Genomic DNA, 18,112 nt, shown 5'->3' on the forward strand with positions numbered 1-18,112 from the left:
TTCTCATTCTCATCAGCAAGGATATAAGAAAAGATGGAAAGATGGCGACGGTTTACAGAAAGCTCTCTCGTTGTGTGTCTGTTTTAATGTTTATTTATACGTTAATACTCTTGTTTTGTGTTGGACGCTCAATGTCTGTCATTACTTATGATAGACAAACGCTTTTAAACCTGAGGACAGACTCCTTAATGTCATCAAACAACTTTTTTCACGTACCGGACCCCACCTGCTGGATCGGACAAAGATGCGGCAAAGAACAACAACAGGTGGGCAGACGCCGGGGGAGACGAGGCGGCGTACTAGCGCGACCACGAAGGCGTCCGCACAGACCACCGCTGCCGTCTATTTTGTTAGCTAATGTTCAGTCACTGGACAATAAGATAGATGAGCTACATTGTCGGATCAATGCGGAAAGGGACCTGAGGGACTGCTGTGTTTATGCCTTCACTGAAACCTGGCTGAATGCATGCGTCCCGGACACCGCCATCCAGCCAAAGGGGTTCACCGTTTACCGCATGGACAGAAACCACCAAGCAACCGGCAAACACAAAGGAGGAGGCGTCTGCTTCCTGGTCAACAGCAAGTGGTGCACCGACGTGAAGGTAATCTCTAAATCCTGCTCGCCGAATCTAGAACACCTGACCATAAAATGTCGACCCTTTTATTTGCCGAGGGAGTTTTCCGCCACTATCATCACAACCGTTTACATTCAACCTCAAGCCTGCGTGGAAGCAGCACATAGCGAACTACACGACATTATCAACAAGCACGAAAACTCCCACCCAGAAGCCGTCTCAATTGTAGTTCGCAACTTCAACCACTGCACTCTGAGGAAAGTACTGCAAAAATACATTCAGCATGTCACAGTACCGACAAGAGGAGACAATATTTTGGATCACTGCTACACAACAATAAAAGGAGCATACAAAGCGCTTCCCAAACCGAGTTTCGGTAAGTCGGACCACATCGCTCTCCTGTTGCTTCCTGAGTACAAACAGAAGCTGAAGACCTCCCCCATTGCGAACAGGTCAGTGCGTTGTTGGTCTGAGGAGGCGGAAAGCAAGTTAATAGACTGCTTTGATAGTACAGACTGGGACGCATTCAGAGCTCCCGACACAGATTTAAATGAGTATACGGACGCGGTCACCAGCTATATTAAATACTGCACCGACATTTGTGTATCAGAAATGAAAATTAGGTCATTTCCCAATCAGAAACCGTGGTTCAACAACGACATTCGCAATAAAATAAAAGATAGATCCATCGCGTTCAAATCGGGGGACAAAGAGCTGTACAAGAAATCACGGTATGCATTAGAGGAAGCCATAAAACGCGCCAAACGGAGCTACAGAGTGCGGCTTGAAACGCAGTGCGCTGACACCCGGAGGCTGTGGCAGGGATTACAGTCAATCTCAGGCTACAAGGGCTGCAGCCAGGAGATTGACACGAACAACGCATCCCTGCCTGACGAGCTGAACCATTTCTATGCCCGCTTTGATGCTCTGAACACGGGCAATGCTGAGAAGACCCCAAGTGTGCAGGGCGAGTTTGTTCTGAAACTCTCAGAGCAGGACGTGCAGAAGACTCTGAGCAGGGTGAAAATCCGTAAGGCTGTAGGGCCTGATGGGATACCACCTCGAGTCCTAAGGACATGTGCAGCCCAGCTGACCACAGTGCTTACGGACATCTTTAACTCCTCCCTGTCACAGTCCATGGTCCCCACCTGCTTCAAAAAAACCACTATTGTTCCAACCCCCAAAAAGGCAAAAGTGACATGCCTGAATGATTACCGCCCAGTAGCATTAACATCTGTGGTGATGAAATGCCTGGAGAAGCTGGTCTTGTCACACATCAACTCCTCCATCACAGAGTCCCTGGACCCCTTGCAGTTCGCCTACCAGAACAACAGATCAGTGGATGATGCTGTCTCCCTGGCTCTGCATACAGCCTTGGAACACCTGGACACTAAGAACTCGTATGTGAGAATGCTGTTTGTGGACTACAGTTCAGCATTCAATTCCATCATACCCAGTCAACTGGTGACAAAGCTCAGGGGATTAGGTCTGTGCAACTCTGTCTGCAACTGGCTGCTGGACTTTCTTATCGAGAGACCATAGGTGGTGCGGATAGGCAATAAAACATCAACACCACTCACCCTGAGCACTGGAACCCCACAAGGCTGCTGTCTGAGTCCAAGGTTGTACTCCCTATTTACTCACGACTGCACAGCAAGACACAGCAACAACCGCATCATTAAGTTTGCCGATGACACCACTATAATAGGACTGATCAGTGATGATGACGAGTCCACTTACATGGATGAAGTTGTACAGCTGCTTAGGTGGTGTCATAGCAATAACCTGGACTTGAACATAAAGAAAACGAAAGAGCTAATAGTGGACTTTCGGAGACACAGGCCATACACTCACAGCCCACTCAGTATTGATGGAATGGAAGTGGAAACAGTCACCAGCTTTAGGTTTTTAGGAATTCACATCTCTAAAGATCTAACCTGGACTGTGAACACTGACTCTATCATGAAGAAGGCTCAGCAGCGCCTTTATTTCTTGAGGTGCCTCAAGCGATGGGGGATGCCAATACATGTGTTGGTGAACTTCTACCGCTGCACCATCGAGAGCGTCCTCACCAACGGGATCACCGTGTGGTATGGCAACACCTCTTCGCGAGAAAGAAAGGCACTGCAGAGAATGGTCAATATGGCCCAGAAGATCATCGGCTGCGGTCTCACCGAGATTAAACAGCTCTATGAGGACCGCTGCCGTGGTAGAATTCTGGCCATCACAGAGGACAGTCACCACCCCGGGCATGAGCTCTTCACCCCACTGCCCTCAGGCAAGAGATATAAGAGCATACGGACACTTACCACTAGATTCTTCAATAGCTTCTATCCACAAGCAGTGAGACTGGCGAACACATTTAGCCATCCCCCTCGGACCTCACCTACACCATCACCATCTACCTCTTTATGATTTCTTATCTATTGCACATCTCCAGTCATTGTTTACACGTCTGTATTGTTTACATTCAAACTGTCTACATGTTTACTTGCACATTGTCTATTCTTTGCTTGTACATTGTCTTGATGCACTGTTTGCACTTTGTCTTGTTTTTTACACTTGTTTTACAATCGAGAGACTTTCTGTGAGTAAGAATTCCATTGTACCAGTACCGGTTACATATGGCAATAAAGTTCAAGTTCAAGTTCATAAGGAAGGGATATGGATCTTGCAACTTCTTAAAAGTTGTAAAAGTGATTACCATATTGCCAGTGGTTTATATTTAAAACCTAAAGATTTTAAATTGAATCTTTCTTAAACAAAGGACATTTTTCACAGGAACAGCAGCCTAAATCAGTCGATGACTGTAAATATGACAAGCTTGTGATAAATTGTAAAGTGCAAAACAAAGTTGTATTGTTTTGGTTTTGTCTTCAACATCATATTAATAGGCATGTTATTTTTAGAGCAGCTGCCTGCCATTCACCACCAGCCAAGATGCCACGAGGTACATGAAATGACCCAGAAGTACTTAATGATACAGAGAAGAGCATATGGGGGGAAAAAAAAGAAGACAAGAAATATCCATTAACACGTGCATCTAGAAGCCAGAAGACGGGTGATGATCAGCATTTCAAAAGCAGACACTGGAGGTTGAATTCAAGTTTTAACAGTGATTGTCTATGTTTGGCTTCAACACAAATCATATTAATATGCTCACATTATTAATTTGTACAAAGTCCCCAATATTCATTACAGGCGATGTTCCCAGGAGTACACACGACCCAGCCAGAACGTGGCTAGCTGACGTGCAGTGGACCTCAGGGAAAGAACTCTTGCCCACACGGATGTCTCTGCTCTGAAAACCACTGGATAAAGGTATATGGCGGTCTGTTCTCAGCTGTTGATTTTGTGAAAAATATTGAATATGAAAGATTGAAGTGTCACTATTCAATGAAGTTCAGACATAAGTATTATGTTGAGAAGCTAGATCTGTTCTACTAATAGCTTTAGTACCTTAATATTGTACTGTTTGCTCTGGTTTTCAGACATCAGTCCAAGATCATTGGTGGGTTAATTGATTTCTGGTAAGATTGGCCCCACGTGTGAGTGTGTGTTTACATTTCTATCTGGCATCCTCAAAAGATGGTTTTGTTTCCTTTTCTTAATTGCTCTTGATTACTAGAGTTTATTTGGCATGATACATTTGTGATAAATGCTTTTTCTTTGTGAATAGTCTTATTTTAATCTACATAATGTCAATGAGTTAGTACCTTAAAGAACAAGCAGTAAAAGAAATGACATTTCAGGTTTATTAGCTAAAGTTTTTATAAGTGAACTGAGATTCCTTTACAGTGCAGAGACCCATCTTTAATATGCTGTGTGTGCTCATAATGGACTTGAAATTTGTTTTTGTCACAATGTAAAGGTATAATAAATAGATAATATACTCTATTTATCAAGACTTGACTATTTTAATTCCATACTTCCATTGACTGCTTTGGAATGCATTCCTTACAATTTTCCTAAATAATCATTGTCTCACAGTGTAGACCTGGGTGACATAACAGGGGTCAGGGCTGTGTTGACTGGAGGTTTGTGTAGACTGGCCATTGTCTATGTGAGAATGTGGGATCACTAGGGGTTCCCCCCCAACACCTGTAACATTGTCAAGTGGTATAATTACCTACAAAAGCTAAAGTTTCCTCCATTAAGGGGTCACTATTTGTTACATTCTGGCGGAACAAGAGACAAGATAAACCTCTCACTGTCACTGACGGAGCAGTCCGGGACACTCTATGCTAGATTGGACTGTTGTCTTTGGAGTATGGGGTCACAGGTGATGAAATAGACCACAGTGGCAGTCCTGCCTAGCTGTTATATCACTGAGAGACTCACCCACACATTGAGAAGAGAGCACTGGTTTCTGTGCAGAAAGCAGAACAACTCACTTTAACTGGTCAATTAGGTCTAATGAGTTTTATTGCCCTTGACATCTAACTTACTCCAGCCCCCCTTGTGGAAACAACCCCTAATTACTGTTCATGAGCTCCTGGCCACGCTTGTTCCCAGTGGAACCAACCTGGAGCAGCAGAACAGAGGTTTTTGTTTCTTTAAGTTGTCTGCTGTTGTAAAACAAGTCATCCCTTAGGAATAAAAACTCTCCCTCTAGTCTGGTTGCTATCTCCTTTATTTGCCCCATATTCCCAGGGAAAAGCAGCTGAGTGATCAAAAGCTGAACTGCAATTTCACTGAATTTCACACTGGGTTACAACAGACCCTGGTGGGAGAATGGGCAGGAGAGGGCCGGTTGTGCTCCTGAACTAGTCCCCTCCTCTCCTACTCTCGTATTTGCATCACAGTCTATAAACTCCAGCCCTATTGCTTTTCTTCCAGTTCATTTTTTTTAATACAGCTCGTGAATTATGTATACTCTTGTGAAGTATCAAGAAAGCACTCTTATCTTTATTTCACGTACAGTATACAGCAGACTGCTTGATAAAAAATAAATAAAAGCGCTATTCCCGACGGTCTAGCACAGTAACCACAACTCCAATAACTTTAACTAGAGGAAGAAATCCATCTTCTGTTCAAAAGGAAAAAAAAACATAGAAATCATAATTCTCCAACACTGGCTGGAGACTCTCTGTGTCCGTGCTCAGCGGTTATATAGGACAGGACTCAGCGCGCAGCAGGTGCGGCTCATTGCTCTACGCTCCCCGTGCGGAATGCGTGTCTCCTCCTTCCAGACTAGTAACACCGCTGCATACATCCCTCTTAAATCCCAGAAACACAGAAACTCCGGGGTGTTTCTGTGATTCAGTACTGGGTTTCTCTGTTCGAGGTTACAAGCAGAAACAAAAAAAGCGCTGAAAGCAGGAAGTTATTTCTGCTCGTAGGCATAAACGTGTAAAAATAAATTTTCTGATTCCTAAAACCCTAATAAAATCCATCTAAGTCTCCCTTTCGTTCCCAATGCACATAACTGAATATAAACCAGTCAAGTTCAGGTACTTTTCTGATGTACAGTATCTGAATAGTTCTGGCGCGGCTGTTGTAACAAAGATACTTACGAACTTTTTTTTTTTCCATACGAGCTCTTGCCGTTTTTAAAATGAATATTTTTTTGAATTCGCTAAATCACACGAAACACCAGCATCACTTATCGTAAGCATCTGACCAATTACATTCCTGAATGTTAAACCCATTTAGTATTTATTTTTAACTTGTTTTATTTTTTTTTTAAATTACACACCTGTTAACTTAGCCCGGATCGCGGTCACCGAGGACCACTCCTGTCTCCCCAGATGACACTTTTTATTTTTAAGATAAACGCGAGATAAACAACGTTTGTTTGAAACCGCTCCACAAATGTTCTCACATGCACGTATTCTCAAATATCACCACAACAAAACCATAAAGTTTGTTTCCACAGACATGACACTATTATGCAATAAACCAATAAATTAATGAACTAGCAGAATCCCAATAAAAACACACGGCAACCCGGCAAGCACAGCATGTCAATATCATACATTTTTACCAACAAAACCGCAAAAGCAAAAACCAGCAAATATATATATATATATCCCATGTTTTTACCTTATTCTGGAGCATGATATATATCCAAAATAACCCAGACTAGTTTATCTCAAGAGCTAGAGACTAGTAAACGTTACTGATTACGTAGTAAATGTTTGAAGAACGAGCGCCAGAAATAAGGCGATTTGATTGGTAAAAACCGCTGTCATTCTTTGTATTTTCAGCCATTCAGAGCCCTTAGGGGGTGAGACTTCCTCTAGAAGCTTCTATCTGCATTTTTAGCTGTCAATCATTGACTCAGAAGGGATAATCAATCAGTTTTTTTTATCAGTTTCTTATCAGTGCTCCTTTTTTTCACACCAGAAGGCAACTCTGAGGTTTTTTTTCATTGCATAACAGCAGATAAAGGCTCTCTAGCAGTGTCTTAAGGTTTTTATAGCAATTGCAATGGTTTTTATTCTTATTATTTTCTATATTTTATGATTTTTTATTATAGGCGTGAAATTTCATTCCAGGTCCAGTCTTCACAAAACATGATGTAGAATTTTTTCTAATTGATCAATTTGTCCCAATTTTTTATCCAAGCTAGTAGCCACCTAGAACAAGGTTTTCAAATCATTCCCAGGCCCTTGACATGCATATAGTTGAAAAATCTGACCTCTGAAGACCAAAAAAAAAATGTTCGCCAGCTGTTTTTTTTTGTTTTTTTTTCATATGTTTGTCTGCTGAGTGGACACATTAAGAAATATAAGAAATTTGACTATTCACACTCAAAGCCAAGGGGGTTAGCTTCAATTTAAGACCTGAACCAGGCTCCTGCTATGTTCTGCTGCAGAGATATAACAAATGTTTAAGGGGGAGGAAATTCCAGGCGGACATTGGCTAAATATGTCACTGGTAGTAAAAGGTTAAGTATTCTTGCCATTTTTAGCATATTGTAAGTGGATTTTTTGCAAACATTTTATTTTTTAAATCACATGAAACACAATCAACCCATTGTAACTTCACATTGATAATTCCTGAGCTTTATAACTGTGTATTATTTCTTTTTACCTTGTTTTAATATTTTTTTTTATTATTTTTGCATTTAACAGAGCTTTTTAATATATTGTGAGCATTTTAGTGTCATTTTAAAATAGGACTATCAATGCTCCTGACTTTTAAACCTGTATTTATTCTGACATTATTCTCTCCACCTGCAGATGAGGGAGGTATTTGATTTTAAATTTGTTGATTTGGGGGGAAAATATACATTCATTTCCTTGTATGTATCACCAGTGGGAAACTTGGCATTTTTGGATGAATTGCAATCTTTACTGCAAGGCGTTCAGACTGATATAGAAATGACTGGAGATTTAAATGACACATTTGATAAATCAGACAGGAACAGCATAACATCTAAAATGGCAGAACCCTCTAAAGTACTGAAAAATTTCCGGCACATTCATAATCAATAAAATGTATTTAATTTAAAGCATAAAATTTGCTTTAAAAAGAAAACCACAATTTGTACGATATCATATTTCAATATCGACGTTCAGATGAAGAATTTGAGGATTTGAATATCAATGGAGAGTACATTGATTTTGGGACAATGTTTGCATCTGAATAATCCTTCCTCCTGGAAAGAAGGAAAAAAAAAGTTTTGAGTCTCAGTCTTCAGGATCCCCCTCAAAAAACGTGCAAATTTGTTTCCGATGTATTTTGGATAAAGATATAACTCTCATAGAAGATACATTTTATCAGTTGAATGCAGTCGATACTTTCGACTTTTTATATGATGATAGGACCTACATTTAGGGCTCAGTACTGATAACACTGCTGCTATTGATGGAGTAGAAATAAGTGATGTACTGGCAGTTTTTTTTTTCTGAGGCAAGAAGTCCTAGAACACCTCCTATAAAAATGTTAAGATTCAGAGCAAGAAATATTTTTCCACCTCACCTAATGCTATTGCATTAACGAGGCTGAAGTTGGCTTCTTATTCGCCAGCTGCTGCTTTGCGTTTTTCGTTCCATCTTAAATGCTGCTGCTGTGATGTTATGTCGTCTTTCGCCTGTAGATGGCTCATTTTTAAATGAGTCATTTAAATAGTCATTTTTAAAAATACTTATCCGGATGTATTACTGTACATTTCCTCAGTAAAGGGGAATATGTAAGTAGAGACTGTCCAAATTGCATTTTTGTATGAAGCACATTTCAGAAACACAACTCACAATAAAACAAACTGGCATGTTATACCACGAGTAAATAAGACAAAGGCAAAACGTAAATTCACTGGCACTTTCTGCATATTTTCCAGGACCTTGCCTTCTGATCATAAAAAGTCTCAAACTCTTGCATTTTACAAGAAATTTTAATATAGCAGTTTTAAATGGGACATTTAGAACATGGCATATGAGACTATATGGTTAACTGAGGATGAGCAGAGGGTGATCGAACCTACCTCCTGGTTATAAAAATGTCTAAAAATTCTGACACAGATGTGAGAGACACAATGGAAAAGACTATCAAAATCCTGAACTTCAGAACATTGTACTGTACCGTTTTTTAAATACGACCCTCTGAACATGGCATGAGAGAATACATTGTCAAATGGTAAATGCAATGTTTGCTATATTGCTAGGGCCCTCCCTCCTGATTTTAAAATCGTCTCATATTTCTGACATCAAGGTGTGAGACACAATATAACAGACTGTCAAAATCCTGAACTTCAGGACATTTAATGATACCATTTTAAAAATATGACCCTCTGAGCATGGCATGTGAGAAAATGGCATGTGAGAATGCATTGGGAAAAGGTGAATGCAATTTCTGCTGAATTGCTATGGCCCTCCCTCCTGATTACAAACTCGTCTCACAATTCTGACACTGAGGTGTGAGACACAATGTAACAGACACTGTTAAATTGTGAAGTACAAGAGATTATACTGTTACGTTTTTTTTTTAATATTGACCCTCTGGCATGTGAGGACTTGTAGTCAACAAAATAGCACACATTCTGCCAATTTGCTTTGTCCCTCCTTCCTCGTTACCAAAACATCTTAGTATACCGACACTAAGGTAAATGTCTCTAAATCCAGAAGTTAAGTTGTCAAAGTATATCGGAGTCAACCGATACTGATCAGGTTCTGCTGATGCTGAGCCCGCAGCCTTCACCATAAGGTCCAATTCCCCAAGCCTGCTGACCTTATATGTCCATCCCTTCTCGTCAAAATTCGTATTTTCACAGGGTACCCTTCAGAAATTGCAGTATAGAATGAAAATAACTCCAATAGATATCGGCCACTGTTGGCGATTTTCCTTTAAGATAGATAGATAATACTTTATTAATCCCGTAGTGAAATTGACAAATGATTCTCCAGAAATTTTACCGAGTGTATCACTTTCACTGAGACCGAGAAGTGTTAAGCTGTACATGAGTCCTTGTGGCTCGGTTGTTAACCAAAAGGGTGGTGGTTTAAGACCTCCCAGGGACGCTATGAGCCTTTTAATGAACACACCCTCTTCACTTCATTTCTCCATGGCCGGTCTTGTACCGCAATCAAATACAGAGCCCGTAGGGGGCAGTAAGCCCGCATATATAGCTCACTGTGTATATAATGAAGAAGCGGAGGTTAGTTTCTCATCTGCATGTTGCAGAGCCTTACGCAACTCGTACCAACAGTTGGGGTTTGATCCCTGCGTGGGCTATTAGTTGAAAGACCATTGTAAATGACGTGTAACAGATTTATCCAGCTGGCTTTTATGTTTCATACTAAATTGCTATCTTGAAACCAAAATAATTAGAAATATGGAACACAACTGTTGTTCCCCATGAAGGAAAGCTGTTTTACACTGACGTCACTCCTTTTTATTTCATCCAGATTTTAAAAACAACTCCGCCCTATCAAAGGAAAATGTTACACAAAAGTTGGAAAGCACACTCTGAATCCAGATGTATATTTGATTTCCGCAATCCGTTCAAGGCTGCCTATGTTAATCGTAAGTGTATAGATGAAACATTTAATATATTGTTCAGTTTAAATCAAAATGCTTTACTACTACAAGAGAGAAGTATAGTATGGAGGATGCGACAAATGTGTGATTTCTTGGAAGAAAACTACTTTTCTTTGCGTTCGAAATTAATCGAAACAATTGACACACAAACCCTTTGTCTTTTTTAAAGAGATTATATCTTTAAGCAGACAAATGTATAAAATGTGTTTTTTTACCTAGAGATTTTGGACAGGGGCGATGTATTACTAGTAGAGGCTGCTGACTAATTAACACTGTACTGTCTGGAGATCAGCTCCATTTGCAATAAAAAAACGTGCGTAACAAAGCTGGAGAGCAGCTGAACTTGTGCTCAGTAGTCAGTATGGTGCTGAGGGTTCAATACTGGCGTTGTTGTATTAGCACGAGCTGCACAGGCTCTGAATCAGACCATTTCAATTAGTCTGATTAGTGCAGGACAAGTTAATGTAGAATTATTGCTTTGTCTGCCTCTTGTTTGTATATAAATGAATGTCTCTGATAACTTAATGTTAGTTTTTAATTTAGTTTTAGTTTTACGATGTAGGTCATGCGTTGATATATGACATGTCTCATTCCTGATTCAGCTCATGCTCCATAGGAGAGAAGAGATTCCTCCTGTTTCTCGTACAACCATGTCAGAACAAAAGCCAATGTCACCCAGCTCTGATTCAAGATCGAGTTACATCTTCAACATTTTGTTTTTGTTTCTGATCATTATTTTCTTCAGTTATGATCAATATTGAACTTTTTCTAAATAAAACAAAAATAATCAAACATGCAGGCAGATTTTTTTAAAAGTATTAGGAGTTGACAGGGCGCTCCTTCGGAATAGTCGTCAGAAAATGTGAGAAAAGGAAAGTTATGTAAACTCTCACACACAGCATTAAAGATTGGAATCTGATCATAAAAAAAATAGCTGTCTCCCCGTCGGTAATCAAACCCCAGTTTCCCGCGTGACAGGCAGGGACACAAAAAACTTTACTAACTAGGAGCGCTTGCTAGCTATTAGGAGGCATTTACTCTTAAGTATGTAACTGTTTTGGGTTTCGACTTTAATTTTCCCAATACCAGTTTTTTACAAAAGTAAAGGCACACGGCACATGTGTGCCACATCACGTCCGAGTTTAGTGACAACTACCTCAGAGATTGTAAGCTGGGTAGTTTCAGATCAGATCACTTTTTTTTTCAAAGGTTCAAGCAAACCCGAATACTTTTGCAAGAGACATTTCAGAATCCCAGTCAAATCCAGTACGATTGCTGGATACTTCGAATTCGACTGAACTATAGCACAGATCTGCAGTCCACCATTAGAATACTGTGGGTGTGTTGTATAAGCCACACAGCCAAAATAGTTCTAAAACAGGAGATGCATCCTCGTTTAGGAATGTGGTATAAAGTGAAATGGTCTGGGAAGAGTCCTACGTTTGAACAGTTCAAAATAGACATAAAGGGGTATTTACGGACTCTTTCGAAATGTAAGAACAAGCTGTGCGGACCTTATCTTTATTTACCTTGTGTAATCGTATTTCATAAAGTGTAATTGTATTATAGCATGTGCCCCTGATAATTTCTTGATACGTTATATGTGCTCTTGTTTGTATTGTATGTAGTTTTGTTGTTCAAATAAAACGTAAAAGACACAACTTTCCGGATGCGGCTGCTGTAAAAATAAAATGACATCAAGGGTGCTGTACGCAGAGGTCTGAAACCTGCTCCAAAGAAGATCTTTATCCAGAGGTGTTAAAGAAGTCGAGATCTCGCCATGAGAGGGGAAGCATCTCAGAAAAAGCAGGTGCAGTCGGTTCCACGGTCATAACGCCACTAAGTCGGGCGACAAGAGCAAAACCCACCCGACCTCCTCCGAGCAAGTAATGAGACAAAGAGACAGCACACAGTGGGTAGCGTGGCGGAGCGGTCTAAGGCGCTGGATTAAGGCTCCAGTCTCTTTGGGGGCGTGGGTTTGAATCCCACCACTGCCAGGTGCTTCTGTCGAGACCCCCTTTCAGCTGACTTCAGACGAAAGAGAAGGAACTGCTTTTTGGCAGTCTCTCGAGAAACTAAGCAAAGTGTTTAAAGATACTTTCTCAGCTTGACATCAAGGCACAAAACAAAAACCTTCTTGCGTCCTCTCAACTCAAAAGCGCTTTGCCACTTTTTGCGTTATGCAGGGAACGACGTCTGCCCAGATCACTTTTGTGTCAATGCAAATCGTAGTGTGCCCTCCGTTTTAATGTTGGCTGTGCTGGCGTGCCGCTTCTGTCTGTGAAACTTGAATGTTCTGCTTCTTCACACCGAATCGTTGGCGGGGGTTGAGCTTGTTAAATCTTTGCGCATAGCGCTCCTTTGGAAGTACTTTGTCCAAGTTCAAAAGCGATCGTGGGATTTACTTCATGCGTTCAAGAAGCATGCCTCGCACGACAGATTTAAATGGGGAATGGAGCCTGCTTCTTGCTGTTTTTCCTGTGGTTGCAGTTACAAAGTTGATCGTGCTTTCACATTCTGTTAACAGTATTCACTGGCTGAGCTTTATCAGTTTGTTCGTAAAGGAATCTCTGCTTCGGTTCCAGAAAAGTCATCTGTAGTGTGTTTTTTTCCGTGCCCATGGCAGTCTTTTAAAGCTGGTAGTAATGGCGGCGAAGTTAATTTTTTATCCTCTTTAAAAGAATAAGGACGGGCTGGGGTGAGCTCCATTTACCACTCTTTCAACTAACCGCCGAACTCGCGAACTGATTACACTGCAGAGCCACAGGCGCCTCGCTTTTCTCCATTCTCTGGGTTAGGGTGAAAAAAAAACACTGCTGGTATTAGGTGGCCTGCTGGGAGTACCTCTTCTTCACTGATAAGCAAGATTTGTGTTTCATCTTTCGCAAGCTGTATAGATTTCTTTCAAAACAAGTTGTTCCAGAAAGGAAACGAACACTTGCATTCACCTGAATTAAAAGGCATGGGATTTGCCCGTAAGGATAAATTCTGTACAGTAAGACAGGAAGAAAGGCACCGCTGGGAATCGGACCCAGGATCTCCTGTTTACTAGACAGGCGCTTTAGCCAACTAAGCCACGGCGCCGGCAAAGTGCTGTCCTTTGACAGCCACTTGGACACGTCTCAACTGCTCTGAGACATCTGTGTTCGGTGTGCACCGAGCCTGCTCGCCTTGCAAGTAGCCTCATTTACATGCGATAGCTCCACCACTAAGAGAAAGGATGAGAAATGGCTTTTATCTGGCACTTTTCATGTCAGAGGATCTCAATCTGCTTTCCGTGTACAAGAGGATGTCCAACTCATGTAGCTAAAGACGTAGACGACAGTGCTCCACTGAAATCTTGATCTCACAACCCTCGGCATGACTCCGCTGTGTTCTGCTTTAGACAAAGGGGGGAAAAGACTTCTTTCATCACACGTTTTGCACTGTTTACGGTGTTTGCAGTGCTCTTTCTTAAATGAAAACCAGGAATCGGCACCATATGAGGTGAGACTAGATAATATTGGAACAAGTAGCCTCGCCATTCCATGCGTGACGTGAGCAAAGTGTAACTCCTGTCTTTATAGTGTGCTTGTTAGAGACTTAGCTGGCACCCAGAGCGCTTTAAATCCGGGAGTCAGCAGCCCAAGACAAGAGAGCTTCCTTCGTCTATGTTTTTTGCGTGAAGGGGGGAAACCATGCGTGTGCTGCAAACGATCTTAGTATCGAAGTGCCGTCCCACATAACCGATCCGAACAATCTGCTTTACAGAGGAGCACTGCCGGAGCTTTTCGTTGGCAAACTGAAGACCAGGCCGACATCTTCTGTGACTCTTGAACACTGAATCTCAAGGTTGTGAATTCAAGCTCCACGCTGGCGGGAAATTCCATAGGTAATGATCACATTTTCTTGCATGCTAATCAAAAGAAATATTAAGAAACTTTTCCCGATACCAGTTTTTTACAAAAGTAAAGGCACACGGCACATGTGTGCCACATCACGTCCGAGTTTAGTGACAACTACCTCAGAGATTGTAAGCTGGGTAGTTTCAGATCAGATCACTTTTTTTATCAAAGGTTTAAGCAAACCCGTGTAGTGGCAATGCTTGTTAATAAGACAGAATTAAGTGTTGCGGTGCTTTCCCAAATGAGGCCTCATCTCTCTGTTCATCTCTGTGGTGCAGCCACAGAGAAACTATTCATGCAGGCTGATTTAAAGATATTTTCTTTTGATAAGGGACAGCTCCCAAAGGGGGATGCACTTAGCTAAGCCTGGCTATCATGATCAATGGTCAACCATTGGCGCCTATCTGTCTAGGAAGTGCCAGATGGACATCTGGACTGCATTCCTAAGTGTCAGGAGTAAGTGACTCATATCTCACCTTGATCAACCAATCAGGGTCTGGTAGGGCCGAGTAACCCACGTGGGACTCTGATGCCCATGGAACTTTCAGCCAATGAACGAGCTGAAGTTCCTCCAGGTAACAACAGGCAACACAGAGGGCCTGAGAGAATTCTGTGAACTTTTTCGGACAATTCAAAGGAGAATTCCAGGGCAGGACGGCCCAGGAGCAGAAGGCTCCCAAGGGAAGGACATTCTCGCAGCGCGCCTCCTGACCATCCTGAGACTCAGCCCGGACAACCACGGAACGGCCAGTGGGTTCGAGTGCCAGAACTTTCCTTTGTTCTAAGAGTCTAGAGCGGAGGTTGCCAGAGAGTAACCAGAGGATCCACCCGAGGTTAGCATCAGCAGTAAGCCTCGTGAACAGGTCGGAACTGTGGACAGCTGAATCACTATTCAGAACTAGCGCTTCATCAGGAACGAACCGGTCCTCTTCCTGACTTGCTGGGACCCACAGTCATCTTTTCTCCTGTGCACAAACTTTGGTAATTAAAGCCAACACTAACTAGCCGGTCAGTGAGCGTCAGCAGGGCACCATCGCAAGCCGCACAGCACAGCCTGGCACGGAGCCAGAGAGCCCGCAGGAGATCTGAATCCCCAGAGATTGGATGAGAATTCAACTTCAATGCATTACAGCTCGAGAATTCAATTGTTATCCCAACCAATTGATATCAATTTAATTCCTAAGAGTTATGTACTTGTTTTGAGTATCCAATGTAGAAGTTATAACCAAGTTAATTTACGAAACGGTCTAATTGAATGATATACTGAACGTATTTCCTCTTGATATATGTAACTCTTCGTAACTGATTGAATATATACCTTTTGTATTCTGTTAACCCTCTCGATAAGATCTGTTAGGTTTACATGCATATTCTATGTATTAATAAATGTATCCTCGTGTATTAGTACCTGTGTGTGTGTGTTGTTTGAGTTATATCGCATGATTGGATTCTAAAGCCATTAAAAGAATCATTTTGTGATTTACTGCTACAATTAATAATTGTCCCAGTAAATGCCAAAACCCTACAGAACTGGTGCCTTCAGAGAGCACACTAAATTTAATTTGGCGTCCCTGGGTGGGCGTGGCAAGACTGAAATGAGTCAACCAAGCGGAATAATTCATATAAAACGCTGTGGGTTTCATACACGACAATACAGTGTGCTGAAAGCCGAAAGACAAAAAGTTCCCCTTGCTCTTTAAGCAGTGCTTGAGTGTTTTGTGATCTTTTGCGATCTACCAGGTTGATTGCATGCTTGATCTTGTGGTTTTCTGTGGTAAAACTGTGATTTCGTACTAGTTTAACGATGGTTGCTAAAACACACATTTCAAGGGTTTATTCATTGCGAATCTCCACCCGTCAGTCAGAAAGATGATTTTAATGCATACAGATGCACAGACCATGAAAATGACTGATATTAGGAGATTCGCGCAGAAAGCCTGGGAGTATGATGTCCAAAGTCGCTCTGAGCAAAAAGCTGTTAAAGCGACTGTATTCGCCGTCAGAGCCAGCAGGGTTAACTCCCTCCTGCTCGAAGGAGCACAGGCTCCTGAGCTGGCTAAGCCCCGTTCCAAAGCAGGCACACAGGACCGCACCCAGCGTCCTAAGTGCCATGAGAACACCGGGGGAGGGAAAGGGCTAGATAAAGCTGAACAGAAGGATTCAGTAGCCGCCCGCCTGGCCAGGCTTGAACAAGTTTTATTAGGACAGAGACAACCGCTCCCCAAGGCTGCCGGAAGCGTGAATGAGCTGATACTCTCCACTGGAGGAGGCGGAGACCCGCCCCCTCTCCCTCCCTCAGTCTATCTGATTGAGCGGAAGGGTTCCTGCCTGGATGAGGTCAGCCACTCCCAAGCGAGTGCTGACTCCACCCCTGAAGTCACAGAGCAGGCAGTAAAACAGAGAGGAAAAGCAAGAAGCTTTTACCTCAAGACTGCCATGGGAGATGTCTTACACAGTGAGACACTGATTGACACTGAGGTTGAAAGGTGTTTGATGTCACACGGCAACCTCAAACGGATAGAAAAAGAAAAGGGCATGCGACTCAGAGTGGATCCTTTGGTGGATCACCAGAAAGGCAAAGTGTGGAAACAGGTCAAGGCTCCTAAGCCTTCTGTACAGAAGGAAAGGGGGGCCAAGAGGGAGACTGTACTCACACAGTGCCCACCGAACACAGAAGCCCATGTGAAGATTCCTTCTGTTCACTCTGGACAAGAAATAAAAATATTTTATAATAGACCTCTAAAGTTATCCGTATAATAGACCTCTAACCATATACGTATAATAGACCTCTAACCATATACGTATAATAGACCTCTAAAGTTATCCGTATAATAGACCTCTAACCATATACGTATAATAGTCCTCTAAAGTTATCCGGAACTCCAACCATATATGTATAATAGTCCTCTAAATTTATCCGTATAATAAAACTCCAACCATTTATGTATAATGAACATCTAATCATAGACGTATAACTGACGTATAACAATAGACGTATATTAGAATTTCATTCTAGACGAATTGCGGACCACATTTAGACGTCTAAGGTATGCATTTAATAGACGTATACTATACGTCTTTTGTTCACTGGGAATGGCAAGATCGTATTTGGAGTCCAGCATTTCTCATTTCTTATGCAGAGCCATCGACTCGGAAAGCACTGCCGAGCACAATAAGGAATTGTGGCTTCAGATCGCTGTAACTTAGAGCTGCCTTGGTCTGTTCATGCTGCCTACAAGCTTTGAATTGCTGCCATTTTCTGCAAGCGTTCCATTCTGAGGTTTCATGAAATTCCTTACATTTGAGACAACACTAAAATATTTCATTTGGGTTACCTAATACATAGTGCAAACTGTATCTGCATGGGAATCCTTTGGCTCATGAAGCCGTTTGTTATTCTGTTGTGAGGTGTGAGGGGCAGAATGCAAATCGAGTTGGTGAATAGAAAATGAAACAGGAGTCACTTCTTGAGCTACGAATTCCAAAAAGTATGAAAACCCATGGATTTTAACAGTGCAGAATACTCACAAATTGCACTGAGTTGCTTGCTTACTTCTGCTGCTTTTACAGTCATTCACTGTCAGCTAGCACTGGAACAATTCAAGAGAGGTAAAAATGGAAGCTGTCAGGAGTGGGATTTGAGCCCACCCCTCCATTTGGAGACCAGAA

At 41.9% G+C, this 18,112-nt stretch overlaps 1 protein-coding gene across 1 annotated transcript in view; it reads left to right on the forward strand.

Annotated features, from left to right (window-relative positions):
• Nucleotides 1–244: 244 nt before the first annotated feature.
• The window catches only part of LOC148812976 (carbonic anhydrase 4-like), a 127,315-nt gene continuing 109,447 nt past the window's right edge, over nucleotides 245–18,112 (forward strand). Inside the window, exons 1-2 of the mRNA XM_088908454.1 lie at nucleotides 245–266; nucleotides 355–602. Of these exons, the coding sequence (XP_088764580.1) occupies nucleotides 245–266; nucleotides 355–602 (270 nt within the window). The remainder of the gene's footprint in view (nucleotides 267–354; nucleotides 603–18,112) is intronic.

The sequence above is a fragment of the Atractosteus spatula genome (assembly GCF_055471065.1).
Source record: "Atractosteus spatula isolate fAtrSpa1 chromosome 10 unlocalized genomic scaffold, fAtrSpa1.hap1 SUPER_10_unloc_12, whole genome shotgun sequence".
Lineage (NCBI taxonomy): Eukaryota > Metazoa > Chordata > Actinopteri > Semionotiformes > Lepisosteidae > Atractosteus > Atractosteus spatula.